Source organism: Natator depressus, chromosome 1 (assembly GCF_965152275.1).
Source record: "Natator depressus isolate rNatDep1 chromosome 1, rNatDep2.hap1, whole genome shotgun sequence".
Classification (NCBI taxonomy): Eukaryota; Metazoa; Chordata; order Testudines; family Cheloniidae; genus Natator; species Natator depressus.
In genome coordinates, this window is record NC_134234.1 from 261,544,632 (window position 1) to 261,572,400 (window position 27,769).

Here is a 27,769-nt window from a genome sequence, read left to right on the forward strand (position 1 = left end):
AGAATACTGTGAGTTTCATGCAGGCATTTTCATGTTTTCATGCATGTTTTCATGCAAGCAGCTGGAGCCATTGTGTTAAAATGCAGTTCAACATTCAGTTTACATTTGCATGTAACCTCGACCTGTCCTACCCCAACCACTTAGAGCTTGAGGCTCCGCAGCTGCCAAAACAGGTCATCTTAGGGTGTCAGTTCTTCAGTGCAGCCGCTGTTCCTGTAGCTGAACAGGTTCCTATCTGCAGTGATTTGCTGTTTGTAAAAAAGTTTTGGTCCAGGTAATTCTCCTTCTCCTCTTCCATGTAGTTTGTTCCTCTACGGTTAACACTGGGTTTCATAACACATCTGGTTCTTTCCTATCAGTGCTGCTCAGTTTAAGGTTTCTGAGCAAGTAAGGTTGTTAATTTGATCTTCCCATCCATTGAAGCAGTGAGGCAGGTCCCACAATCCATGGCTGTGCACCAGTCCACGGTGACTACTGGGGCCCTGTGTCCTCCTAGGGAGAGGCAGCTCTCCAGGATCTTCTCATCACTGTTCAGCTGAAACAGGGTTGGGAAGACAGATCACAAGAACTTATTAAAGCAGGTTTCCACCCAGAAGCAGCTTGCTCAACTGGGAATCTAAAGCCTGACATAACCTAGGTGCCCCAATAGGCACATGTCCTTCAGTTGTGTCAGGGACAAGTTTGGGCTTCAGGTAGATATGTGGAGGAGGGAAAAGGTCATTTTTCTTCCTTAAAGTACTTTAAAAAGGCACCCAGTAGAAGGAAATTCATACTAGATCCAGCAAAAGCATGCACAGAGTACATCAGGTAGAGCAAAGGGGCAAAATTAGCCAGCAAAATGCAACTTTGGTTGTGAGTTTGGCACTAAGCTATCCTGAGCCTGTAGAAGTCTATTCCATCCAACACATATCGGATTCTTCCTAGGCATTTACAGAAAGGAAAACTGCTTCAAATGGGGCTTTTGTAACAAAACAATCTACCTGCTGTGCACCACTGTTAAGTGTGTATGCACCCACAAAAAAAAAAAAAAAAAAATCAGACTTACCAGTTAGCCCAGCCTGTGCTACAAGTTGGTGGTGGCCCTTTACTGGCTCAAAGTACTAACGGATTCTTGCAAAAGGCTGCAATTTCAGCCTCTGGATAAGGAAGCTTGTTTGTATCAGTTCCAACAACTCCCCATTGTTTTTCATACCCTTACCTTGTAGATGATGCCCCCAGTGGAGGAACAGGTCAGCATGTAGTTTCCCTCAGAGTCAAAAGCAAAAAGCCTTCCTCGCGGGACCTGGACTTGCTTATATCCGCTGTATCCTGAGAGCACGAAGGGACCCGTGGCATCCATGGGAAGGGCGTACTCAGACACTTTTGAGCCACTTTTGTGAATATTCCACTGAATAAACTAGGACAGCAAAAGAGGGGATAAAAGTTTCCAGTGAAATAGATTCATGATAGAGGTATCACAGAGTTTAGTACTATTCATAGAGTTTAAGACCAGAGGAAACATTATGATCTAATCTGATCTGCATAACGCAGCCCATAGAATCTGACCCAGTCAGCCCTTTATCATGCCTTTAATTTTTGGCTGAGCTGGAGCAGATCTTGTAAAATGACACCCTAGTGATGGGGAATCCAGCCCATCCCTAGGGTAAGTTGTTCCAATAGGTAATTGTCATCACTGGAAACTGCCTCGCCCCTTGGGCCGTGCTACCACAACAGAGTTCTATGCAGGTGCTCTAAGTGGAGCCCTCCATCATACAACAGAGGGAGCTGCTGGCAGGGTGCTCTCTGCAGAGGGTCCCTGGCTCTGGAACTCGCTCCGCATTGGTCAGGCAGCCCTGCAGTGCGTTGGCCTTCAGGGCATGTTACAAGGCTTACCTTGATGAAGGCTCTTGGGCAGGGGAATGCTGCTTCAGGCATGAGTTTGAGGCATGAATCATAGAATATCAGGGTTGGAAGGGACCTCAGGAGGTCATCTAGTCCAACCCCCTGCTCGAAGCAGGACCAATCCCCAACTAAATCATCCCAGCCAGGGCTTTGTCAAGCCTGACCTTAAAAACTTCTAGGGAAGGAGATTCCACCACCTCCCTAGGTAACTCATTCCAGTGTTTCACCACCCTCCTAGTGAAAAAGTTTTTCCTAATATCCAACCTAAACCTCCCCCACTGCAACTTGAGACCATTACTCCTGGTTCTGTCATCTGCTACCACTGAGAACAGCCTAGATCAATCCTCTTTGGAACCCCCTTTCAGGTAGTTGAAAGCAGCTATCAAATCCCCCCTCATTCTTCTCTTCCGCAGACTAAACAATCCCAGATCCCTCAGCCTCTCCTCATAAGTCATGTGTTCCAGTCCCCTAATCGTTTTTGTTGCCCTCCGCTGGACATTTTCCAATTTTTCCACAAATTGGTCGATTTTCTCTTTGTTTTAGGTTAAACAGCCATTGCTGTTATATGGTCCAGGCTGTTGCTGGCCTCTATTTATGGTTATTAGTGGCTTTAAATAATGGTTGGACACACTAAGTTTATGATGGCACCTTAGGCCTGGGCAGCCAATATCTTTAGTCTCATAAATCCAAATACAGCGACTAAGCCACTTCCCAGCTTGGGATCTCCCCTGAGTTAGCCATCCCAAGAGCCACCTGACTTGCTTGGATATTTAACATATACACTGGAAGGAAGATGGGGTTTGGTTGGCTGTCTTAGCAGCATAGCGACAAGCATCAGCACTTGTCCATCTTTGACCCAATCTCAATTAAAGGAGTATTCCAAGGGGTGGGCAGAGGGGGGATAGGAGCTCTCCACGCTGGGGAAGACATTCAGGTTTAGTGTAGGAAGATACTGAAATCAGATTTTAAGCTCCTTGGAGCAAGGACTGTGTTATACCTCTTTACAGCGCCTGGCACACTGCATGCATTCAATACACAGTGGAATGAACAACTCTTCACCCACCTCTTCTCTTCAGTTGATCAACCACTCCCTCCTCAGACCACTCATCACTACTTCCTTATTACAATACTTGCTTCACAGCACTTGCACCCACCAGGAATTGCTCCCAGTGTGCATCAGAGGTAAGTGTTTCCCCCCCCCCTTGAACCGCCTTCTCCCATGTGGACTGGCCTGCCTGCCAAGAGAGAGAAACGGCCCCAGGGATGGAATTGTCAATGCACAATAAAAGAGCCCATCCACTCTAGCTGTGCAGGAAGGAACAGCACGCAGTGAAAAGACAACAAAGCTGATGAACAGGGAGAACATGTCACTACCACACCTGTGTAGGATCTCGCTACCCTCTCCTCGCCGTGAGGTCACGCAGAGCCTACCTTCCCATCTTCTCCTATGCTGTAAACTGTGTTTTCATCATAGCTGAATTCGACAGAGTAGACCTCCCCGTCATGCGCTGTCCAGCTCAGAGCACACTCATGCTGCTGCATATCTGAGGGGAGAGCAATCCCTGAACAGTCACTATGCACAGAGGTGGGAAACAGAGAAAGGGCTCTTAGAACTGAAGGCACGGTGTCTTGTGCCTTCCCTCCACACGGCATGCAGTCCCCCATTCTCCAGCCATGCCAATTTCCCTTCCACCCACCCCAGCCCAAGGATCCCTCACGTGTATTGTTCTTCTATTATCCCAAAAGGCCCTGTATCCAAGCCCACTTCCTCTGGCTTTATAGGGCTGTACACCCATTCCTCAGAGCATCACCAGATGAGACAAGAGGCTGCCAATGGTAGCCCAATGGCTTCTCTAGGCAATCCCCTGTCCAGCAGTACAACACGCCAGGACAGACCACCCCAGAGTGTGTTATTTAGGAAAACAGGATAGCATTTTTCCCGGCAATCTTCTTATGTGAGAAGACACTAGGTTCTATCACAGAACCTAGTCGTCTTGAATGCCTCCCTTCAGCTAGAGGAAGGTTCTTCCTTGTAGTGTGGAGGGGAAGTGGAACACAAGGAAAGGTAGAACTACCTCTTGTGGAGGGGTAAGGTGCAATGAGGAAAGCTGCGGCGAAGGCTGCAGCTTACCGTCACAGCCCACCTGCCTGTCTACACAAATTTGTCACTAGAGAAAAGACACTTGAGAGCATCAAATGCAATTTTGCCTTCCTTTTTAACCTCCAAACTCATTTGGACAGGGAAGGAAGATTGTGCATGCTGACGGCCTGACGCGGAGCCACACTGAGCCAGAGAACAAGTGAAGGCCACAGTGCGTTCAGAAGACGATGGCACTCCGTCCTTTTAAACGGTCATTTCCATCATTCTAGGATCCTCACTTCTGCCTAGCACGAGTGACTGATGGTCTCTCAGCACATCAGTCTGAAGGCTTAGCTAGGCAAGTGCAAGTCCAATGCTGACAGAGGAGAGAACACTGAGCAGGGTGCGTGGCTTCCACACACACAGGTATGGGCTAAAGCATACAGAGAGAATGAGCTGGAAGCAGCCGACGGGAAGGGGAGAGAACAGCTCACTGGCAGTACTCATCTTTGGACCAGATGGTCATGAACTGATGCCCTACTCCAGAGCCTTCCAAGGGAAGCAGTAGGAACAAAAGACCTATCCAGCTTCAAGATTAAACTCGATAAGTTTATGGAGGAGATGGTATGATGGGATAACATGATTTTGGCAATTAATTGATCTTTAACTATTCATGGTAAATAGGCCCAATGGCCTGTGATGGGATGTTAGATGGGGTGGAATCTGAGTTTCTAAAGAGAATTCTTTCCTGGGTATCTGGCTGGTGAATCTTGCCCACATGCTCAGGGTTCAGCTGATCGCCATATTTGGGGTCAGGAAAGAATTTTCCTCCAGGGCAGATTGGAAGAGGCCCTGGGGGTTTTTCGCCTTCCTCTGTAGCATGGGGCATGGGTCACTTGCTGGAGGATTCTCTGCACCTTGAAGTCTTTAAACCATGATTTGAGGACTTCAATAGCTCAGACATAGGTGAGAGGTTTATTGTAGGCGTGAGTGGGTAAGATTCTGTGGCCTGCATTGTGCAGGAGGTCAGACTAGATGATCATAATGGTCCCTTCTGACCTTAATATCTAGGAGCCTGGGCTCACACCAATGTGATTTTGGTGCTGTGTTAGGGGTAATTGCACTGCTTGAAGTGCCACTCGCCAGATGAGAGGTTAAGCTGAGCTTCCACCTGTTCTTAGGGGCCGGAGGGGAAGAAGAAGGATGCTCGTTGAAATGTCGTAGAATTCAACTTCCCCCACTAAACACTGGTTCCAATAAATCATGCTTGCCCCGAGCAATAGCTCCCAGACTAGGGGCTGCCACCTCTGCCTTTAGTCACGGCACTACCCATGTGTACCTCATTGCGCTGAGGAGCACTCTGGGGACAGTTCAGCTAGGAAAAGTGAAACAGGACCCAAGTTGTCATCTGAGACCCCCGCTTACCAAAGAGACGAATTATTCCATCCGCTGCTCCAGTGACCAACAGGTTGCCGTTGTGGTTAAAGGCTGTGCAGTTTGTGGCAATGGGCTCAGGTTCAAGAGAAAACTGGAGCTAAAAGGTAAAGTCACCATTAGTGGATTTCACTCTGTGCTTATGTCCTTACAAACCTCTTCCATGGGGCAGATACCACCAAGGTATCCAGTTTGTTTAGCCAGACTTCAGACTAACAGCCCTCCCTCCACAATCTGGAATCCCACCCCCTCACTTTCACCCTACCTACACACCCTATGACCGCCTCTAACTGCACCCCTGGATGGCAGCTGCATTTCGTCAGGACGTGTTAGTTGACAGAACCAACTGTTCAGCTTGGCTGAGTCAGAGCTTTCTTGGTCTTGGCTCCAAGACCACAGAACCAACTTCTGCAAGTTATTAGACAGAGTCTGAGCATAGCCATAGGGACAGGATGACAGGGCCCATGACTCCCCTTTCAGTCTTACCCTTCCATATAAAAAGCTAGGAAGCAGAGAAGCCAAGAGAGCTATATCCCCTCTGGGAGGCTTTCCCTTAAACAAATATGTCAATAAATGCACCCAGATGCTACAGGCACTTTAGAAATAAAAGGAATAATGCATTGTATGTTGATCCCTTTACGTTCAGCCTGACGACTAACATGACCGGCCAAGGCTGTGGCACTGAGCGTTCATAATACTGTGGTTTGCTCAGCTACCTCAGCATCAGTGCTAAATGGAAAATGTGAACCTTGAACGTGTCCCTCACGTGCTAACCAGGCAGCACAGGGGGTTGCAGGAGCAACCTTGCTCTGCTAAAAATACCTCAGATTGGGACAACAGACGCTGGAGAAAGCAACATTCAACCATGTAAGCCCTCGCAAGGGCTAGGGAAGAGAAGAAAACAAGGGGCTGGGGTATTCTGAAGGAACCCTCAAAAATAAGCCTGGTTAGTTACTCAGTTGTGGTTTTATTTGGGAAGTGGAGGAGAGTGAGATTGCTAATTAAAGAGGGGGCTAGGAGAAAAAAATGCTTCCTTGTTCTTAGTGAGAAGATTCAAGGAGTGAAGACACGAGACAATACCTGCTGCTTCATGGTTTTAGTGTCCCACAGAAGCAGCTTCCCTGGAACTTGGTTCATGCCTCTCCCTCCAGTATCAGAGGCTGCGAGGTCCAGCTGGGTGATCAGGCTTGGTGCTGCAGCGGAACAGACAAAGGAAGCGCCACCTGGGCTGCACGCAAGTGAGAGGATCCTGAAATACACAGCACCCACAGTCAGCTTGGTCCCTCTGGATAAGAAACCCAGAGAGGGAGCCCGAAGTGGGCACCATTCCTAGCTCTCCCCCTCACCCAGGTAGAAATCCCCCCCAGAAAGGCTGCTTTGGCAAGGCCTTCAGAGCAGCAGCAGCAGCCGGCAGCCATGCAGGATTAGGACCTACGTGTTTCATGACAACCTGACATGGTAACCACGCCACATCCCCAACCCAAGACAATTCTTGCTGCTAGCAAAAACAGTCTGTGCTGAGGGGGTTTGGTGCTGCTAGCCAGAATGCACACACATTAACATGTCTTCAACAGCATCTGCTCACTCACTGGAGGAGGGGGTTATTTCCGTGTTGGGATAGAACTTGATATTGTGCATAAAGAACATAATTTAGAGTGCTGTGCATTAGTCATGGCAGAATAGGGTGGCCACCAGAGTTAGTACTAGTTAAAGGTAATTCATACTGGACTAATTAAAAGTCGCACAAAAGATGCCAGACTTCTCAATGTAGGGATATTAAAGTCCACTAACACACTTTGGATTACAATAAGTGTCCTGCTTGTCTGCTGCTAGACTAGACCACATGCAGAGTTGATTTGTCACTTCAGTGATAGGTCCATCTTCCCGGCAAACATCTATGTGATGGCTCTGAGACTTAGTAAGCATCCTGAAAAAACTCTACAGAGGACTAGAAGCAGGTTGCTATCAAGAAGTAGTGCGCAATGAAACAATTCCTGTTACACAAGGCACTTGTTACACACAGGACCAGACAGACTGCCTTCGGAAATAGGGGCTGGGTAACAGAGTCTTATGAATGCAGGAGAAACTTTGAAAGCCCATCTACTCTTCAACACACAGAGGAATGCAAAGGGCTTTTCAGGATTACCTGGGCATGTCTTCATCAATGTTAATTTCACAGAGATTCTTCTTGGCTTCGGTGTCATAGAGACGAACTGTCCCAACCCCGCTGCCCAGCAACAGCTTGAAACCAAGCATGAGGGAGAGAAATGGAAAGTAAGGAACTGAGGATGATGGCTCTGCCCCCAAACCACTACACCACATGGGAAGTCTTCTCTTTAGAACACTCACTTCTGACTACATATCAATCAGAAAGTTTCCTATCCCCTTGTGGATATCCACAGGAGACTGGCTATATTCCAAGGGAGTTTACTCTTAGAAAGCCCCTAAAGCATGGTGTTAGTGAGAGGGGTAAGTTTGTGACCACTTTGGAAACAGGACTAGGTTAGGACCCTGGGGAGGAACAAGTCATCTTCCAGAAGCAGGATATACACTGCAGGGTGGAGTATGGGGAAGAAGAAGAAATGGTGTCAGATTAAGAGTAGAGATCTGGCGTAGAGCAAAAACGGTCATGGAGCCTACAGAATGAGGGGGGAGAGCTAGGGAGACAGGGATGCCTCCTTCTTGGGGGAGAGCTAGGAAAACAGGGATGCCTCCTTTTGTTCAGGGGAAGGAGAAATATAAATTTAAACGGGCCAAGTATATACACATCAGCAACATTAATGCATCTGTCCCTCCTTTTATTAAGAAAAAACAATAATTCGGCTTTGGATTTTCATCTTCTCATGCTGCTGAATCCCACTGGATGTGAACCCATTACTTTTAAAAATCCTCAGGCCACAATTATCAGTTGGGGAACAAGCAGGAGAGACTTCTAAGCAAGAAAGATTACATTTGCATGAAATGTCTCAGTAAGAACAAGGGAAGTAAAACACCCAAACAGTAGAACTAGCTTTAATTGGACAGCATTTCATACCGAGCAGCGAGACATTAGAAACTCCTTAATATGAACCACCTTTCCCGTCACAGGACCATTTCCCTCCCACTTTGCCCAACTGGGATGATGTAAAATCCTATTACTGTGTCCCATAGAATTACAGACAATAAAAGTTACTCAGGTGAATGGACTACACAGAAATTAAGCCTTGTCCTATTATCCAGTAGGATAAGGAGTAGTGCTCTTCACTTCCACAGGGCCGGTCTTCTGAAAGTCTCAAGCCACTTAATGAAAATTAAATAAGCTTTAGTGTCCCCGTGAGAAAGCTGTTATCCACCCAACTCTGGAAAGGGGATAACTGAATTGACCAAGGCCACACAGTGAGTCAGGAAACAGGAGCCAGCATCCCAACTTCCAGTCCTTTGGTCTACCTACTAAAGCAGGCAGCGCTGAATTTCTGCTGAGTTGTTCCAGATATACTCCCACTCTCCCCTCTGTTTCAGCTCTTCATCCCCTAAATTTACAACTCCCTTCCATTGTCATAGATTCCAAGACCAGAAGGGGCATTTGTGATCATCTCCTCTGACCTCTTGTAGAACTCAGGCCAGAGAACTGCCCCAAAATAATTCCTAGAGGAGATCTTTTAGGAGAACATCCAATCTTGATTTAAAAACTGCCAATGATGGAGAATTCACCTTGGTAAATTCTTCCAATGGTTAATTACTCTCAGCATTAAAAATGTACACCATACTTCCAGTCTGAATAGGTTCATATTATACCTTTCACTACTACATTGAAGAGCCCATTATTAAATATTTTTTCCCCATGATTACAGTCCACAAGTACCTACAAGTTACCCTTTAACCTTCTCTTTGAGTCTATTTAGCTTAACAAAGAGCACAATCTGTCACTATAAGGCATGTTTTCTAAGACACGAATCAGTCTCGTGGCTCTTCTCTGAGCCCTCTCCAATTTATCAACATCCTTCTTGAATCGTCGGCACCAGAACGGGACACAACATTCCAGCTGTGGTTACACCAGTGCCAGATACAGAGGTAAAACAACATCTTTAGTCCTACTTGAGATTCCCGTTTATGCATTCCAGAATCGCATTAGCCCTTTTGGTCACAGTGTTACACTCGGAGCTCATGTTCAGCTGAATATACCACAACCCCCAAATCTTTTTCAGAGACCCTGCTTCCAAGGACAGAGTCCCCCATCCTGTAAGTATGGCCTACATTCTTTGTTCCTACATGTATATGTTGACATGTGATATTATCCTGATTTTATTTGAAGTTCAGCAGAACATGCCCACGGATGCATAACCCCTATTTGCTAGGCATCAGTGGCAACTCCGTAGTATACATGTAGATGTGCTACTTACCAGCCTGTCCCGTTTGGTTGCCCATTCTAAAGAGAGCAGTGGAGATTTGGAAACAGACGAAGCTTTGGTCTGCATCATGGGATTAAAAGACCATACCTTGATGACCCCGTCTACGTCCAAGCTGGCCACCCTCCGCCCAGAGCAATCCACCCTGTGCACAGAAGAAAACATCAACGAGCATTCTCCTTCTTACACTCATGGTTAGAAACATCTCCCTCTAAACACAGTTCAACAGTCTTCCTTTGCTAGAGCGACATGCAGCCATTTAACTGAAGGTGCTGAGCTCTCAGGTGCAGTACAAGAATCTGAACAGAATTTCAAAGCGTGATGCCCTTTAGGGACACCCTCCTGCTTTCCCATGGATTTCATTCTCCTGTGCATCACCGGCATTCCCCCTGGAGCAAAGGCACTCACACTATGCCGGCCACCTTGAAATGCTACCTCGGGAGTAGCTCCTATACCCCCTTCCCAAGGAGATAATAATCCTATCCCACCTCCACTGCATGAAAAGCGTCCCCACTACCTGCAGTGCATGATGGAGGAGTGGTGCTCTCCGTATTCTTCCTGGCTCAGGACAATGAACGGCTGCTCCTGTCTGACACCTCCAGCGTCTGTGCTGAATGCGGAAGCTTTGGTGAGGGTTTCCGATGGCTCAATATGCAGCTCAGGTGAGGGTTCTGCCTCTGTAGCACCAGTCTCAGGCTTTTTCTCACTCGGCCCCTAAAGCAAGGAAAGAACCCTATAGAAAGTACAGCCAGGCAGCAGTCCTGGGCTAAGAGACTCACATCCATCCTGACAAACTAGAGAACCGAAGAGCTGCGCTACTAGAGGCCTTTTGCAATAACTAAAAGGTTCTTTTGGAGGGAACAGCGTTATTACAGTCACAGCATGTGCCTCGGGCGCCTTTCCACAACTGCCCTGGGGAAAAAGAGCATATCGCATGGCGTGCGTCAGGGAGCTTTTATAAAACAGGTTGGAGTTCTAGTTTTAACCTGATCTTTTTCTAATGAAAGCCTGTCAAAGTGGCAGATTAACCAGACAACTCTGTGAAGGTTTTAAACACCAATGCAGATACGTCAAGTCGTGTTCTTCTTCGCACCCAGTTCTGCCTGGCTCAATTTTTATTAGTTATCCAGATCATTGTTATATTTGGATTTATTATTGTATGCAGGTTTCAGAGTAACAGCCGTGTTAGTCTGTATTCGCAAAAAGAAAAGGAGTACTTGTGGCACCTTAGAGACTAACAAATTTATTTGAGCATGAGCTTTCGTGAGCTATGCATCCGATGAAGTGAGCTGTAGCTCACGAAAGCTCATGCTCAAATAAATTGGTTAGTCTCTAAGGTGCCACAAGTACTCCTTTTCTTATTGTATGCAGGCTCTAATCAAGATTGCAGCCCCATGGTGGCAACACATGGGCACAATACAAACATTTAAAGCCAAAGAGCCTATAATCTAAGATGACAAGATAGAGAGAGGGTAGGAAGAAATATTATGCCCATTTTACAGATAAGGAACGGAAGCATGGCAATTAAACAATACACCTATATTCACACAGGAAGTCTGTGGCAGTCAGGAACTAAACAAAGGTATCCAGAGTCCCACAAGGTCATTCCTCCTCTTGTGACAAGAGATGGAAAGCAGCAGAGCTGGAGATCCCTGGAGACTGCATCTTGTTACAGCATTATCTGGAGAGGTCAAGATATTCAAAAGCATAACTGGGGATTTTTTTTTTTTTTTGCATTTATACTATTGGCCTGCTTTGAGCAACAGGAGAGAATCAAATCCCATCTGCAGTCACGTGATTGCAAAGAGCTTGTGAAACAGAAGCCTCAGAACATCACCCTTGTTCCCGTCACTTAGCATGGAAGGGAACACTGCTGAACGCCAGTGGAAAAAAACACAGCATAACCTTTCCTCTTTACCCACATGCACCAAGAACACATTACCCCTAAAGCAACCAGCTTCCTGAAAGCTGAACAAAGCCAGGGAAAATAGGAAGGCCAGAGAAAACTTGGTGAGAAGCCTGGAGAGGTGCACCCAATACTGCAAGGGTCACATTGTGGTCTGGATGATCTGGCAGTGCCACCTCACCCAATGAAGAGCCACCTGGAAGGACTGATAAGCACTGCTGTCCCTACCCCGTCCTCATAAGGGCCCTCAAGGCAGGGTCTCTGAGATAAGAAATACAAGCTGCTGCTGTCCTGTCTCTTTTACAGTAAGGTTTGCACCAACAACACAGGGCTGTTTTATGTGGCACTACTGACCTACAGGTTTTCTAAAGCCTAAAACGTAGCTTTTCACGGGGTGGCTCCTGTTCTGCAACCTGCCTACCCACAGCAAATCCACTCTTCTGTACAAGACATGTTGCTAACTCTTACAGGTGAGGCCTCAAGCCTCTGCATTTCTTCCCAGGAAAACCTGTCAAACTGTTCTCCACAGCCCAGGCTGTTACAGTGAAGAAAGAGTGGTCATTGGAATAAGAGCTGCTAGCTTCTCTGGGACAGCACCACTTTTTAAAGATAGGGATTTTATTTTGGCTGACAGCTGGTCGCCAGCTTGTACTGAGGCTTGTCTCTAGGTACCACTGCTGATAAAGTGAGATCAGAACTAAACATCATGCATTTGAAGATGCACAGCTGGGGCCCACTGAAGATGGTGAGGAGGGAGACAGGAGAGAAAAAACTCTTCTGACTCCTGCTTTACACCCAGATCCCTCCTCTATTCTGCTAGGAATCTGCAGAAACACTCTATGAATGGGAAAAGAGTAACCGATTAGCTAGAACAACTGACCTTTCATGTAGCCGAGCGGCGTTAGAATATCAGGCTAGGGATTTTACAAAAAAAGTGTATCTGCCTTATTAAGTTCTACTGCACGGTACAACAGTACAATGCCAAGACCACCTGTGATATCGCCAAATACCTGGGAAGCTACTTTCGACAACAGCTCCTTTCTTTCCTTCCCATGATCCTGCAGACGCCTCTGACGCTGCGGTACTGAGCTAGCCTCGCTTGCTGTAAGCCCAGTGAAGTGACTCTTTACATCCTTGCAGCCTGTTGCCACCTCCTTTCCTTTGGTGCTCTGGAAGGCAAAGAGAAGATTTGTAAAACCTGAGCCCTGTTAATGCCCTGTGCCAGACCTTTGAATAAAAAGCAAAATGGGAGGCGAGATACCAGCTGCTCTCAGACCAATGCAGCACTAGAATGATGGCCACTCAGTCCCAGGATCCAGATGAGAACAAGATGGTAGATAGCAGGAGGGGGTTTTCCAGGTTCAAGGATAAGCCAATAGCAGAGGTGGCGCAGGTTAGCTCTTTGGCTATTCAAGCATCATCTTACAATGAACCCACTGAAGAATTACCTGATGGTTTGATGGTTCTTTCTTCCCTAACAATATCCCACCAGCCTGTGTTGGGGAGACTCCAGTTGTCAGAGCTGGTCTAGAAGGGCCCTTCTTACCCTGAGAGAGCAGAGAGGACAGGAAGCCCCCTCGGGATTGAAGAGAGTGTGCGGTGCTCCTCTGGCTGCGTGTCATATCACTGGTTTAAAAAAATAAAAATAAGACACCTGAAAGGGGTGTAACCAGAGCACCAACCTGGACAGATCTAATAACCGAGGAGTGGGGACTACATTGCTTCTAGTTTCCAAAATACAGAGATTCGTTCCCACGGGCTGATCCATCTTGTGCTAAAATCAGGTTTTAAAAACAAAACAAAAAGCCTCACCATGTCAACACTCTCAGCCCATGGGAATTCGTTCAGAATTCAGCCAACAAACTAAAGCTGCCTTTCAAAGACCCTGCGAGGCACTGGGCCCATGTCAGGCTTTCACTGAGGTGTTTTCAGGTCTGGGGGGAACCTTTAAGAAGATTCCAATCAGGTACTTAAGAGAGACTCTTGGAAACACTAAAGCTCAAGTTCTCAGAAGTGCCCACTAATCTTGGATTCCCAATGTGAGATGTCAGTGGGCCTTCCCAGCAGTGCTGAGCACCCCAATTCCAACTGACTTCACCAGCACTTACTGATGTTCAGCAGTTCTGAAATGCAAGCCTCAAATCGGGCACCAAAAAATTAGTGACGTTTAGGCCTCAGTCTTCCAAACCATCTCCACTCCCATACACCCCCCTTGCCAGAGACACAGCATGAAAAAAGAGGAAGCCCAAGATGCTAGCTGCTGTACCACTTCCCAGTGTCTGACTTCAAGAACCTGTACCCACTGCAGTGTTTATAGTTAATGACACAACATTTCCATTCCAGCCACTTCAACTCATTCAGCTTGCAGGCTGCAATTTCCAAGCTTGATCTCAACCCAAAGCCTGTATATTTGTTCTAGAGGAAAGAGTGACCAAAATCACTTTAGTCATTTGAGTTGCGCAGATAAGAAGAGCCAAGGATGCTGTCAGTTTTTCCTCATACAGATACACAAAAGCAACATTGGGAAAATATTTTTCTTTTTTGCCCCTTTCTTTTCCTCAAATACAGCTGAACTTTAAAACTTTCCATGTGGCTCAGTACTCAATGCATCAATCCCTGGATAAAATTCTATGGCTTGTGTTATGCAGGATGACAGACTATAGGATCATAATGGTCTCCTATTCTGCCCTCAAAATCTATTAATTTGATAAGCTCAAAAATGAAGCTCTAAGCAGTTGAAAGCTCCTTTTCTGTGCATGCACTCAAAACTACACAGCTTTGTTTAGATCACTGCCAGCAGCATTAGGGATTCGCTCAACTCTGCAGTGCCTCAACTCAAATAAAATAGACGCAGGGAAAGTCCAAGTCCCAGTAAAATTAATAAATAGCTCTCATGGCCAAATTTATGTTCCTAGAATAATCTTGTAAGATGTAGACATGCAAACTAAATTCAAGTTTGAAGACTAGGCCTCACAAAAAATAAGAGTTCAATTCAATACACGTCAGCCAGCTAGACAATCTTGCATCATCACTTGCATAGCCATAATCTCCACTATGGCTTACTGATTTCAGACTGGGCAACAGGCATACACTTTAAAATAGTGTTTCTGGAGCCAGCTCATTGGTCTGGTGGTTCTGAGTGCCACTCTGCAGGGCGGAAGAGAGCCTTTTGCTCATGTTAGCAAGTGCTGCGAGAACTGTAAGGCAGTGAGGTAACCCCGCTGCATCAAGGAAGTGTCTTAAGAACAGCCACACTGGGTCACACTAAAGGTCCATATAGCCCAGTATCCTGTCTTCCAACTGTGGCCAATGCCAGGTGCTTCAGAGGAAATGAGCAGAACAGGTAATCATCAAGTGATCCATCCTCTGAAGCCCATTCTCAGCTTCCGGAAACAGAGGCTAGGGACACCATCCCTGCCCATCCTGGCTATTAGCCATTGATGGACCTATCCTCAATGAACTTATCTAGTTCTTTTTTGAATCCTGTTATAGTCTTGGCCTTCACAACATCCTCTGGCAAGGAGTTCCACAGATTGACTGTGAGTTGTGTGAAGAAATACTTCCTTTTGTTTGTTTTAAACTTGCTGCCTATTAATTTCATTGGGTCACCCCTAGTTCTTGCGTTATGAGAAGCAGAAAAGAACACTACTTCTTGCTCAACAGCAACCCGAGTCACGTAGGAACAGCATTTATAGGCAGGTGCCAAAGGGTGTCCCCAGCTAGTGAGACAGGTAGATGTGAGGCAGGAACTCCACCCCTCAGAGACTACAGTCATGGTCCAAAACAGCATAGTATCACTGAGGTAAGATGTGGTTTTGGACCATGACTATAGAAAAGTCATTATTTAAGGGCAGAATGGCTGCTGGCGTGGGAATGTCAGAGCTCTGACAGGGACACAGGATAATGGGCCCCCACCAAAAGGGAAGAACAGGAGAGACAATCCATTGCGTCACACAATTCATTTCTGCGAGATGAAATCCTACCCAAGTGGGATTCTATAAGAAATTTCATCACTTCACATGCTAGGTGCAGAAAGGAGGGAAAGGGCTCTCATCACAGCACCAAAGCACAAAAGTTTAAGAGTCTGTCATCCCCTGTAGCTGCCTGACCCTACCGAGACACTCACAGCTCACTGTCCCCAAGTCGATCCATGTTGGACACGTAAGCAGGCAGTTTGTGGTGGACAACTGACTCCTCCTCCTCCTGCTGCTGCTGCTCCTCCTTCTTCATTCGGCAGGTCTCAGCCTGCAAGGCAAAGAGCTACAACAAGGGAACAGAGTTAGTTGTGGTTTCACTGGATTCCCCTCCATGTCAATGACAAGCGACACCACCACCATGTGCCATTTCTTAGCCCAGCAGCGCTAGTCCAACAACTCTAGTAGGTTGTGGAAAAAAATGGAGTTGCTCTGACTGGCTCAATGTTCAATAATTATTCAGAGCAGCAGAGAACAATCAATGGTTTGTCCACATGAAATCACTGCCTGCTAAAACCCCTCACTTTTCTCCACAAGCAGCTGTTCTAGTGTTGCTTTCTCATCTGCCAGCAAGAGCTATGAAAGCAAACTAGCTTGAGTGAGTCAGTACTTCATGAGGCTTCTGGTTTTTCAGGTAGAAGATTCATATTTAATTTCTCACCTATTAGTAACATCCTAAGTGACTGAAAATGAAGGGACTTTAAGAGTCTAGTTTTCTTATCATACTGTTCACTTATTGTACTTCACTCAGCCTGGACAGTGAAACCAGAATGATGCAGATTCACTTCTTACTCCCCATAGATTTCAAAGGAAAGCTGCCATTTATTCACAAAATGCAAATTAATTCTTAAAAAAAATAATTTAAGATCATGTTTCACAGGAAGCTGTCCCCTTTCTAATTTGAACTAATATCCCGAGCCAGAAAGAAGGAGAAAAAGAAGGGGAAGAAAAAAAAAAAAGTATTGTTTTACCAAGTACAGTTTAAAAGTTGACACTACATTCTACAAACAAAGCCAAGTAACATGGCAAGGATAAAAGACAGCTTCAGTTTGGATGACAAAAAAAGTGCATGAGAGTATGAATTTTTAGATATCAAATTGGAAAAACACCTCTATTACTCCCTGCACATGCACTAGCCATCTTCACAGATTCCTTACAGCAAAGGTTTTCAGCCCTTGCACTTTGCATAGACACAGGTCTTCCTGTCCCCAGTAATGGCAGATAAACGGCGTGTCAAAAACTACGTTTGGCATCCTTCGGAATCTTAGGACAGGCAAACAATACAGTAGATCAGCTTCCAGTAAAACAGGATATGCATTTCAGGAAGTGGAACATCTGATCATAAAGCTTTTGTGAGGCAGAGGGTAAAGTTTGGAGCTTAAACTCCTAGACTATGTTCCTTTAAAAACTAATTTTAAATTTAGCATATTTGGGGAACTAGACTACACTAAAATCTTGCAACACAAGAAAGGTTTAACTTAAAGTGTGATTTTAAACCAATGTAGTTGAACTGGTGCAAAAAGGCTATGTGGACACTTATTTCAGTTTTGCTTAAATTGACTGGGAACAGGTTTAAGCCAACCCAAAATAAGACATTCTTAAGCCAAAATAATAGTACTCACGTAAGGGCTTGCAATGGTTTAACAGAACTATTTTTTTTAAAAAGTAAAACTGGTGAAACTTTCTCAGATAGACAAAGACTGAATAAATCTTTTGAAAGCCAGAATCTTGTCAAAAGAGGCAAAGTTAAACTGAAGTGACGGTAAAACAAAAGCAACAAGAGTCCATTAACCAAACCTCAAAATAATACATTCAAGTGTCTGATTTTGGCACCCTATTTATACAATACACACATACACACCCCTCTGACCTTTTGACGCAAAATATCATTTTCTTCCTGTATGAGAGCGCTCCTCTGACATTCGGCATCAAAGTTCAAGATTACTGGGACAGGTAAGAAAGGTTAAAGAGAAACTCAAAACAGTATTTGCACATCCTATTTAGCTAAGACATTTCCACATAAGTTAATGCACAGAACTCGTCTGGGTTTTGCCTTATAGGCAAGTGGTAGACAAAGCAAGTCCGACTAGTCCTTGGAGCAAGCATGGATAGCTAGGGGCATGGGTAAAATCATGGATTGTTAATGGGTTTGTGGCCTATTCAACTACATCTACTCTGTACTTCCGCAATACCCTCCGTCTGGGGATCTGTAAGTGTTTTTACAACCACTAAAGAATTAGCAATGAAGTGAGCTGTAGCTCACGAAAGCTTATGCTCAGATAAATTGGTTAGTCTCTAAGGTGCCACAAGTGCTCCTTTTCTTTTTGCGAATACAGACTAACACGGCTGTTACTCTGAAACTAAAGAATTAATCTCACAACATTTATGCAAGGTAGTAGTATTATTATTCCCATTTTTTGATGGGAAACAGAGAGCCACTGAGGTTAAGTGACTTTCACTGGCTCAAACAAGTGTATGACAGAGCTAGAAGCAGAAGCCAGCTCTCCCGACTTCCAACTCTGGCACAAGGCAAACCTTCCCATCGCTCTATGAAGGTGGACTGGGACTGTAGCCTGTGAACTGTTTACACCTTCTCCCCACATGATGCTTAGCTTTTCCAGACAATATAGTGAGGCTCTGCCTAGACCAAGATCCAATAGGCATTTCTAGTTTCGTTATGGGCAAAGACCAACTCTTTGCACAACTATTCATTTGTTCAAGGTCTTAATCCCATGCACACAGCCCCTAACAACTTGTAGGAGTTTCAGTGGTCTCTTTCCAGACTGAGGTTGTCTCCTGGAACAGTTTAAAGAGCTGTTTTCCAAAACCAAAGATTGTCTTGATTTAAATGTGGATGTTTGCTTGGAATAGTCTTAAAAAGATGGCCAAGAGTAATTTCTAATAGAACCCCTCAGCCCTGCAGCCTCTTCTCCATCCCTCCCTCCCTCCCCCCCCCCCGAACTGTTATGCAAAGAGACACACTGCTAATATACAAAGTGGAAGGTCACTTACAAGAACAAGCATGTAACATCTAAACTAGGGGTTCTCAAACTGGGGGTCGCGAGGTTATTACATTGGGGGTCGCGAGCTGTCAACCTCCACCCCAAATCCCGCTTTGCCTCCAGCATTTGTAATGGTGTTAAATATATAAAAAAGTGTTTTTAATTTATAAGGGGGGGGGGGGGTCGCACTCAGAGGCTTGCTGTGTGAAAGGGGTCACCAGTACAAAAGTTTGAGAACTACTGATCCAAACTATCATTTTTTTCTTCTGTATAAAACTGCCCTCAGCCTGATGACATGACACAGTTTTCTTCACACTGGAAAAGGAGTGGATGGAACTCCCCAAAAAACCCAAAGCCACATGAGCACAGGGTTGTACATCCTCCCAATGAGCCATCATGAATCACCTTGCAGCAATTCGAGCCTCTGCTGGTCCAGAAAATGAGGGAAAGGGCTCAAGAACAAGGCCTGCATCTCACAGTAGTTCAGGGGTCACTACACCCCAGCCACTAACACTGGGCTAACCTCAGCCCTGACTAAGTGGGAGTTACTTATGCGAGGGCTAAGTTTGGCCCTGCAAGTATAACACTAGTCTTCAATATAAAATAATTGATAGTTCATTAAACAAAATGATCTCTCCAACATCCACGGATGATCACCAAAGATCTGGATTGTTGATTTGGATTAGCCTCCACTCTTAGCAACGGTCTTAAGGCAGCATTTAAAGTATTCTATGCCATTAGATTCTTGGCAGTTTTGCTGTAATAAGCAGAACATCACTTTTACGCAATTGAGGGGGTATAAAACAGCTACAGAACAGCAAATATTCTTCTGAAGCTAAAAGGATATGCATGCACTGAAATAAGACGCTAAGAAAGTTGTGCAGAGACACGATGAATGTGTCTGCCCACTGTCGTGAGAAATATGTGGCAAAGGCAGGGTTTGAATCTGGGGTGGGGAGGAAGGGCAGAACAAACCAATCCTTCCACTCCACTTGGTTCTGGAGTTGTGAGGCCTGCTTGAGAAAGAACTCCTGTGCCTTGTCATTCCGGTTTGTCTGAAACATATGAAGCAGAATGTGACTTGAGTTTTACCTCTTCCTAGTACAAGAAATCCAAAATATAGTTACCCTGAGCTCAGAACAGAGAGCAAAACCATATACCCAGTCGTACCATCAAATGGAGCAGTGGAAAAGCAACTCAAATTAACACAAAACAAAATGGAAACTATCATGTCTAAAGAATCCCAAATCCATACACTAAAAAAATGCACTGAATCAGATCTCCTTTGTTACAATCACTAAGGTCTTGCCTACGAATGGTTGGGTTTACACCCATTTGAATTAAATGGATTTGAGTTAAACCAGTGCAGCTTGTGTGTTTAGACAAGGTCTAATGGCTTACGCCCCTAGGGCAAGGAAGGGCATGCCCCGAGTTACTCAATACCTATACCTACAATTGATGGAACCCAAAGAGAATCTCATCCAGTTCTCTTTCACCAGAAGGATGGTGCCAGAACATGTGTCCAGAACAGGGGATTGGAATGGGAGAGAACAGGTCTTCCAAAGACTTTGTTGATGGTTCTGACATCCCCCCCGCAAACCATCCATTTAGCCTACTGACAAGGCTCCTCATGCACAAGTGATGTAAAGTTCCTGGTGTTGTCAGACAGAGTCATAGGGGAAGTGTCACTTGTAACCTAAATCATGAAAAAAGCACCCAGATACTATAGCGATGAGTGCCACAGAGATGCTTGTAATAAATAAAACTCACCCTTCTACACATTGACTCTGTCTCATTACTGACCTCACTCAACCCCTCCACAACTAGAGCCAAAACACCAGGGCCTCTGAGTTATCGGGCCAAATATGGTAATTACTCATTTTATTTGCATGAACACCATTTAAGCAGAATCTTAAGAACAAATGGACTAATATATACCTGAACAGTGTAGACGAGGTAGTAGCGGAATAAACTGGTTTTCAGCTTGTTCACCGTAGGCCGGTACACATCCTCCAAACGACTGAAAAGGCGCCGGTCAAGATAATTCCAGTAATCCCGAAGGGCAGCCAGATCATAACTCTGAACAAACTGCTGCAGCTGTTCCACTATTTTATCCACCTGATGAAGGAAATGGGGAACCAAAAAAGTTTGCTTGTTTGTTTCAGTCATGTGACAGTTCCACTTACACAAGAATAGATACACAGCTTGATGCTCGAGGTTTAACCACAAAAGTACAGTTGGAATCAAAGAATTTTTTGCATTAGCTATTTAAGTCAGTAAATAGATAAATGTTTTCAGTTCTACAGTAACATTCTCCCATCTACAGTATCTTTCAATTGCAGAACAGTTAAAAGGGATACTGCCAATCTTTCGGTCAAAGTTCACATTTTGTAAACACATGCTTTTATAAAACCTATGGCCATCAGAAATGTTTCCACACTTTTTAAAATTGCATTGATAATGTTTTTAAACAAAAATATTCCCCTATAGTTTGAAATACAAATATAAAAACCTGAAAATGAAACTAACTTCATTTATCCAAGATAAGAACAATGCAAAAAGCTAACAAAGAGCATCGTATCAAGTAAACTATATTTTTAACCTTTCACTTTTAAATCACCTACCACAAAGGTTCCCAAGCTTTGGGGCATGCCCCCTGTGGGGGCGCGAAGGAACATTCAGGGGGCTCGGCGGGAGCACCACCCAGCCCCGCTCTGTTCCCAGCCTGGGCCCCTAGCCCTGACCTCACCTCTGCTTCCAGCCTCAGATAGATTGCATTACTAGTAAGGGGTGGGGTGCAACAGAAGAAGTTTGGGGACCACTGACTTAGCATATTAGGAACATAGGCATAGAAGCTCATTTGTTTACAACATAGGAGCCTTATGTTGACAGTCCCTTTTAAATTGCTTCTGACACGGACATTGAATGGTGTGGAACAATGATGTAAGACCAGGATTTCAGTGTGCTAATTTCTGATGGCCAACATGAGCCTAAAAAAAAAAAAAAAAAAAAAGAAGTTTCTATGCTGGTTACAAAAACACAATAATTGAAACTGCTTAAACTCTTGTTTACTTTTCACTATCAGATATTATCACTTTACTTTTTGCACCTTTTTTAGCTGCTGGACAGTGACACTTCAATCACAATCAGTTACTTGCTGGTCCTTATGCTTGGATTTCACCTACTGCAGGAGGTTTTAATTTTATTCAATAACTTTATTATACATGGCTATACAGTTGGTTGCAGAGAAAGTTGGTCATCTATAAAAATGTCTAGATTTAGGGCCTAGAACAAGGTTGCAGTATGACTTATGCCTTGGGCAAACAAAGATAGACACTCACTGGCATTCACAGAAACTGAGCATGTTTAGTCCTATGGATCACAGGGAGACTGTATCCAATACTGTGTTCAGAGATGATAAGTTCTGTATAATTCTACATAAGTATCTATATTGTCTATCTAAAATGCTTAAAGGTTCCAAACTGTACATATAAAATAATAATAATTTGTTAAAACTTCAGGAACAAGAATGGCTTAAGTCAAAGTTGTTGATTCTCCTCCAGATCTTTCTGCCCATCTCGATTACATGGCAGGGTTGCAATAGCAGGGGGCTGGACTCAATGACCCCGGAGGTCCCTTCCAATCCTATGTCCCTTGTCATATTAGTACCGTCTCCAACCACAGCTCACTCTGAAGCTGAGCTAGCTAGCAGTCAGCTCATAAACAGATGATAAATGTATTACCTGTATGCAAATCAAATTATCTAGATTACGAAGCATTTATTGGGAACCACAATACAAGGATCATAATCATAACAACTGCATTTCTATAGCACCTTTCACAGAAGAATATTGCACTCTGCAAAGGGTTAGTGCACTACAATATAGACAGACATCTACAGCTTTCTAGGAAACTTGGCTCCTATCTCCCACACAAGGCTTTGGCCATTGCAATCCATAAATCTGAAACTTCCAGTCTAGATTATTATAACGTACTGTGTCCGGGAATGAATGTCAACAATGAAGAGGCCACACCATGGACAAAAAGTGGCTGCCCACCTCCTCAGTGAGACAGAGCACCACTAGCTTGTCAGCTTCAGACTCTGATCCCTCCACTGGCTCCCAATTCACTCCTGTTGCAGTTCAAAGCCTTGGTCTTTAAGGCCCTAAAAAGGTCAGGACCTAGGTACATAAGCAACCATATTTCCACCTGCGACCTGCTAAAAGTGTCCTCTCTCTGGAACAACAGAGTTTACAAAACCCCAGCTGAACCACACGGTAGCTGGAGATAAAGTGTTCTCAGAAGAGAGGAATAAGCTATAGGAATAAGCTTCCAAAGGAAGTCAGACTAATCTAGAATCCAGCGACCTTCAGGATACACTGCAAGACCCTCCTCTTTAAGGAGACTAGTGAGACAGGTGGGTAATGTAACATCTGTTATTGGACCAACTTCTGTTGGTGAGAGGGCTTGTCTACACTTACAGAGCTGCAGCTGGGCCTCTGTAGTGCTTAGTGAAGATGCTACCTCTGCCAGTGGGAGAGTTTCTCCCATCGGCGCAGGAACTCCACCTCCCTGGAGTAGCTAGGGTGATGGGAGAAGTCCGATATAGCGCTGGCTACACCAGGGTTAGGTTGGTATAAATATGTCACTTAGTGTGGATTTTCCAAGCTCTGAGTGGCGCAGTTATACCAACATAATTTGCTAGCCTAGACCAAACCAGACAAAAGCTTTTGAGCTTACATAGAGTTCTTCTTCAGGTCTGGGAAACATACTCAGGCCATGTCTACACTAGCAATCGGTACACTGTACCGATGCCGCTGTGCTGCTGTACGATCTCCCATGTAGCCATTCTATGCCAACGGGACAGAGGTCTCCCATCAACATAATTAAGTCACCCCCAACAAGTGGCAATAGCTATGTTGGCAGGAGAGCGTCTCCCGCTGACATAGCATGTCCACACCGGCACTTTTGTTGGTGTAACTTAGGTTGTTCAGAGGAGTGTTTTTTTCAACCCCCTGAGAGAAATAAGTTATAGAGACAAAAGTGCTGGTGTGGATGTAGCCTTAGGCCTTATCTACACTGCCACTTTACAGCGCTGCAACTTTCTCGCTCAAGTTTCAGCACTGTAAAGTGGCAGTGTAGACAGTGCACCAACGCTGGAAGCTGAGCTCCCAGCACTAGTAGCTACTCCCCTCGTGGAGGTGAGTTTTTTTTGTTTTTTTTTTTACAGGGCCAGGAGAGCTCTCTCCCAGCGCTGGTGCCGTGACTACACAGGCACGTTAAAGCGCTGCCGCAGTGTTGCTAGTGAAGACATACCCTTAGAGTGCCAGTGCTAAATACATAGCTGGAACAGAATTCAGCATAAATAATTAACACATATTTCAAGGAACCATTCAAGGTGAACGGTTTCAGAGTAAGCAGCCGTGTTAGTCTGTATCCATAAAAAGAAAAGGAGGACTTGTGGCACCTTAGAGACTAACCAATTTATTAGAGCATAAGCTTTCGTGAGCTACAGCTCACTTCATCGGATGTATACAGTGGAAAATACAGTAGGGAGATTTTATATACACAGAGAACATGAAACAGTGGGTGTTACCATACAGATTGTAACAAGAGCGATCAGGAAAGGTGAGCTATTACCAGCAGGAGGGGGTGGGGGGGGGAACCTTTTGGCCAATCAAGGTAGGCCATTTCCAGCACTTTACAAGAACAGTAGGAGGGGAAATAAACAAGAGGAAATAGTTTTACTTTGTGTATTGACACATTCACTCCCAGTCTTTATTCAAGCCTAAGTTAATTGTATCCAGTTTGCAAACTGATGACAACTTCATCATCTGGACCCATGGAAAAGAAGCCCTTGAGGAATTCCACCATGATTTCAACAATTTCCATCCCACCATCAACCTCAGCCTGGACCAGTCCACACAAGAGATCCACTTCCTGGACACTACGGTGCTAATAAACGATGGTCACGTAAACACCACCCTATACCAGAAACTTACTGAGCGCTATACTTACCTACATGCCTCCAGCTTTCATCCAGACCACATCACACGATCCATTGTCTACAGCCAAGCTCTAAGATACAACCGCATTTGCTCCAACTCCTCAGACAGAGACAAACACCTACAAGATCTCTATCAAGCATTCTTACAACTACAATACCCACCTGCTGAAGTGAAGAAACAGACTGACAGAGCCAAAAGAGTACCCAGAAGTTACCTACTACAGGACAGGCCTAACAAAGAAAATAACAGAACGCCATTAGCCATCACCTTCAGCCCCCAACTAAAACCTCTCCAACGCATCATCAAGGATCTACAACCTATCCTGAAGGACGACCCATCACTCTCACAGATCTTGGGAGACAGGCCAGTCCTTGCTTACAGACAGCCCCCCAAACTGAAGCAAATACTCTCCAGCCACCACACAACAGAACCACTAACCCAGGAACCTATCCTTGCAACAAAGCCCGTTGCCAACTGTGTCCACATATCTATTCAAGGGACACCATCATAGGGCCTAATCACATCAGCCACACTATCAGAGGCTCGTTCACCTGCACATCTACCAACGTGATATATGCCATCATGTGCCAGCAATGCCCCTCTGCCATGTACATTGGTCAAACTGGACAGTCTCTATGTAAAAGAATAAATGGACACAAATCAGACATCAAGAATTATAACATTCAAAAACCAGTCGGAGAACACTTCAATCTCTTTGGTCACTCGATTACAGACCTCAAAGTGGCAATTCTTCAACAAAAAAACTTCAAAAACAGACTCCAATGAGAGACTGCTGAATTGGAATTAATTTGCAAACTGGATACAATTAACTTAGGCTTGAATAAAGACTGGGAGTGGATGTGTCATTACACAAAGTAAAACTATTTTCCCTTGTTTATTTCCCCCCTTACTGTTCTTGTAAAGTGCTGGAAATGGCCCACCTTGATTATCACTTCCCCCCTCACCCCCTCCTGCTGGTAATAGCTCACCTTTCCTGATCACTCATTACAATCTGTATTTATGTTACACCCATTGTTTCATGTTCTCTGTGTATATAAAATCTCCCTACTATATTTTCCACTGTTTACATCCAATGAAGTGAGCTGTAGCTCACGAAAGCTTATGCTCTAATAAATTTGTTAGTCTCTAAGATGCCACAAGTACTCCTTTTCTTTATTCAAGGTGAAGTGGCCTGTTAACACCCCTTCAGTCACCCCTCTTTCAGGAAATACTTCCACTAAAATCAGCATCATGATAAAAGATGTTACTCCCCAAGGCTTTGGCTACACTTGCACGTTATACCACAATAAAGCCTCCCAGAGCGCTCTACCTTACTCCCCGTCCACACTGTGCCTGGCAAGGCACGTAGAGCGCTCTAACTCCCTGGCTGGAGTGCTCCTGGTACTACACCTCCCCGAGAGGATTAACAGCTGTTGCACATTGGTGGAGATGCTCCAGTGTAAATGGGGAGTAACATTATTACACACTGATTGACCTCCGGAAACTCCCCATAATCCTTTTAACTGAAGCGTCCGGTCTTGTTTTGTTGTGAACTTCAGACGTGTAAGTGCCGTTTCAAAGCTCCCTTTCGGGGGCTGCTTATAAAAAAAAAAAAAAAAAAAACAGAGCTACTGTTTCCTTTGAATGAGTGAAAGGCAGGCGGGGGGCTCCATCTGGAGTGCCGACAGCTAATGTTTGCTTGAAGAGAGAGGCAGCGCGGGGGGACAGGGGGGTTGGGTCCGTTTCCACGAGGGGCTGCTTATCTCGTCTGTGAGGAAAAAAGAAACAGCTGCCCCTTGCTTTCAGTGAGTGAGAGAGAGAGAGAGAGGCGGGGGAGGGACGGGGGTCTGTACTTACAAGACAGCTCGCTGACACACTCTCAGCACCCCAAAAACCCACTCGCTCTCCCGCCACACTCTGTCACACTCCAACCCTCCCCACCCCCCATTTGACAAGCACGTTGCAGCCACTTGAATGCTGGAATAGCTGCCCATAATGCATCGCTCCCAATGCAGTTGCAAATGTAGCCAGGACAGTGCACTGGCAGCTGTCAGTGTGGACAGACTGCAGCGCTTTCCCTACTCAGCTGTACGAAGGCGGGTTTAACTCACAGCGCTGTACATCTGTAAGTGTAGCCAAGGCCTAAGCAGAGCCTCTACCAGGGAGCGAAGAAGAGTAGAAGACTCCACAAAGTCCATTAGGGATCTCATTGTGCTGATTTATTCATCTCTAGCATCTCAGGGAAGTACTCAGGCACTGCAGTGATAGATGCTAAAAAACTCTAAAATAGATAATGATCTCCCAACACTAAATTCCCCAAGCGCCACAATCCCACAGCAGCAGCAGCAAACTGCCATGGGTCTGGCCTACCCCTTACTCATGTAACCCACCTTGTGGTAGGCCACAAGGACACCCATGCCCTCACTCGCATTCCCTGATGCCCCGACACACCCACACCTTGCACCCATCTCTCGCACCCCTTACCGAGGGTACATGGCTAAGTCATTGTTATTTATTACAAAGCATTCAACCTCACACCAAACCGAGAGGGTCAGGCATAGGGCACGCTGGGTGTCCCACAGTCAGGAGCGAGGGTCTCAAAAGGCTTGCTCACGTCCCCCCCCGCCCGCACACTGTACCCCTGCCCCCAGGCGCCAGCCCCATTCCCTCCTTCCCATCTGCTCCCCGCGGGCGCCCCCAGCCCCCGCCCTGGCGGCCTCACCCGGAAGCCCTTCTCCTTGTCCGCCTTGATCTCCGCATCCAGCTGCTTCAAGGCGCCGGTGAAGCCGCGGAACAGCAGATACTCCCGCACCAGCTCGTCCGTGCGCTCGGCCGCCGCCGCCATCAGGCCCCTGAGCCGCCCAGGCAGCCGGGTCACGGCGCAGAGGAACCAGCCCAGGCTGCGGCGAGCCGCCGGCCCCGGACGCCACGGCCCGGCCCCTCCGCGGGTAGCCCCGCCCCCTCGCTTAGCCCCGCCCCCTCTCATTCAAGTTCCGCCCACCCATTTCTCCTCCTCTCACATGCCGCCTTCTCCCTGAGGATCCTGGCGGGAGGGGCTGGTGGCTGAGCGAAAAGCTGGCACTAGGCGACAGGGTGTGT

General features: G+C 45.7%; 1 protein-coding gene across 3 annotated transcripts; it reads right to left on the minus strand.

Moving 5' to 3' along the window:
- Positions 1-27,595, minus strand: WDR91 (WD repeat domain 91). 3 transcript variants are annotated; one of them, XM_074941809.1, is made up of 15 exons: positions 27,393-27,583; positions 20,601-20,780; positions 19,510-19,717; positions 17,522-17,613; positions 15,813-15,946; positions 13,135-13,312; positions 12,697-12,855; positions 10,298-10,494; positions 9,775-9,925; positions 7,542-7,636; positions 6,476-6,644; positions 5,387-5,495; positions 3,313-3,425; positions 1,199-1,396; positions 1-535 (listed from the first exon to the last, which is right to left on the minus strand). In XM_074941809.1, exons 1-15 carry the CDS (start codon positions 27,513-27,515, stop codon positions 371-373), a joined length of 2,271 nt encoding a protein of 756 aa, XP_074797910.1. In that variant the 5' UTR covers positions 27,516-27,583; the 3' UTR covers positions 1-370. The 3 variants fall into 3 exon arrangements, 2 of the variants coding, with proteins under 2 accessions (XP_074797910.1, XP_074797911.1); XM_074941810.1 differs by having other exon boundaries at positions 3-535; positions 17,531-17,613; positions 27,393-27,581; XR_012637571.1 differs by lacking the exon at positions 1-535 and having other exon boundaries at positions 1,257-1,396; positions 3,313-3,454; positions 27,393-27,595.
- Between the last annotated feature and the right edge of the window lie 174 nt (positions 27,596-27,769).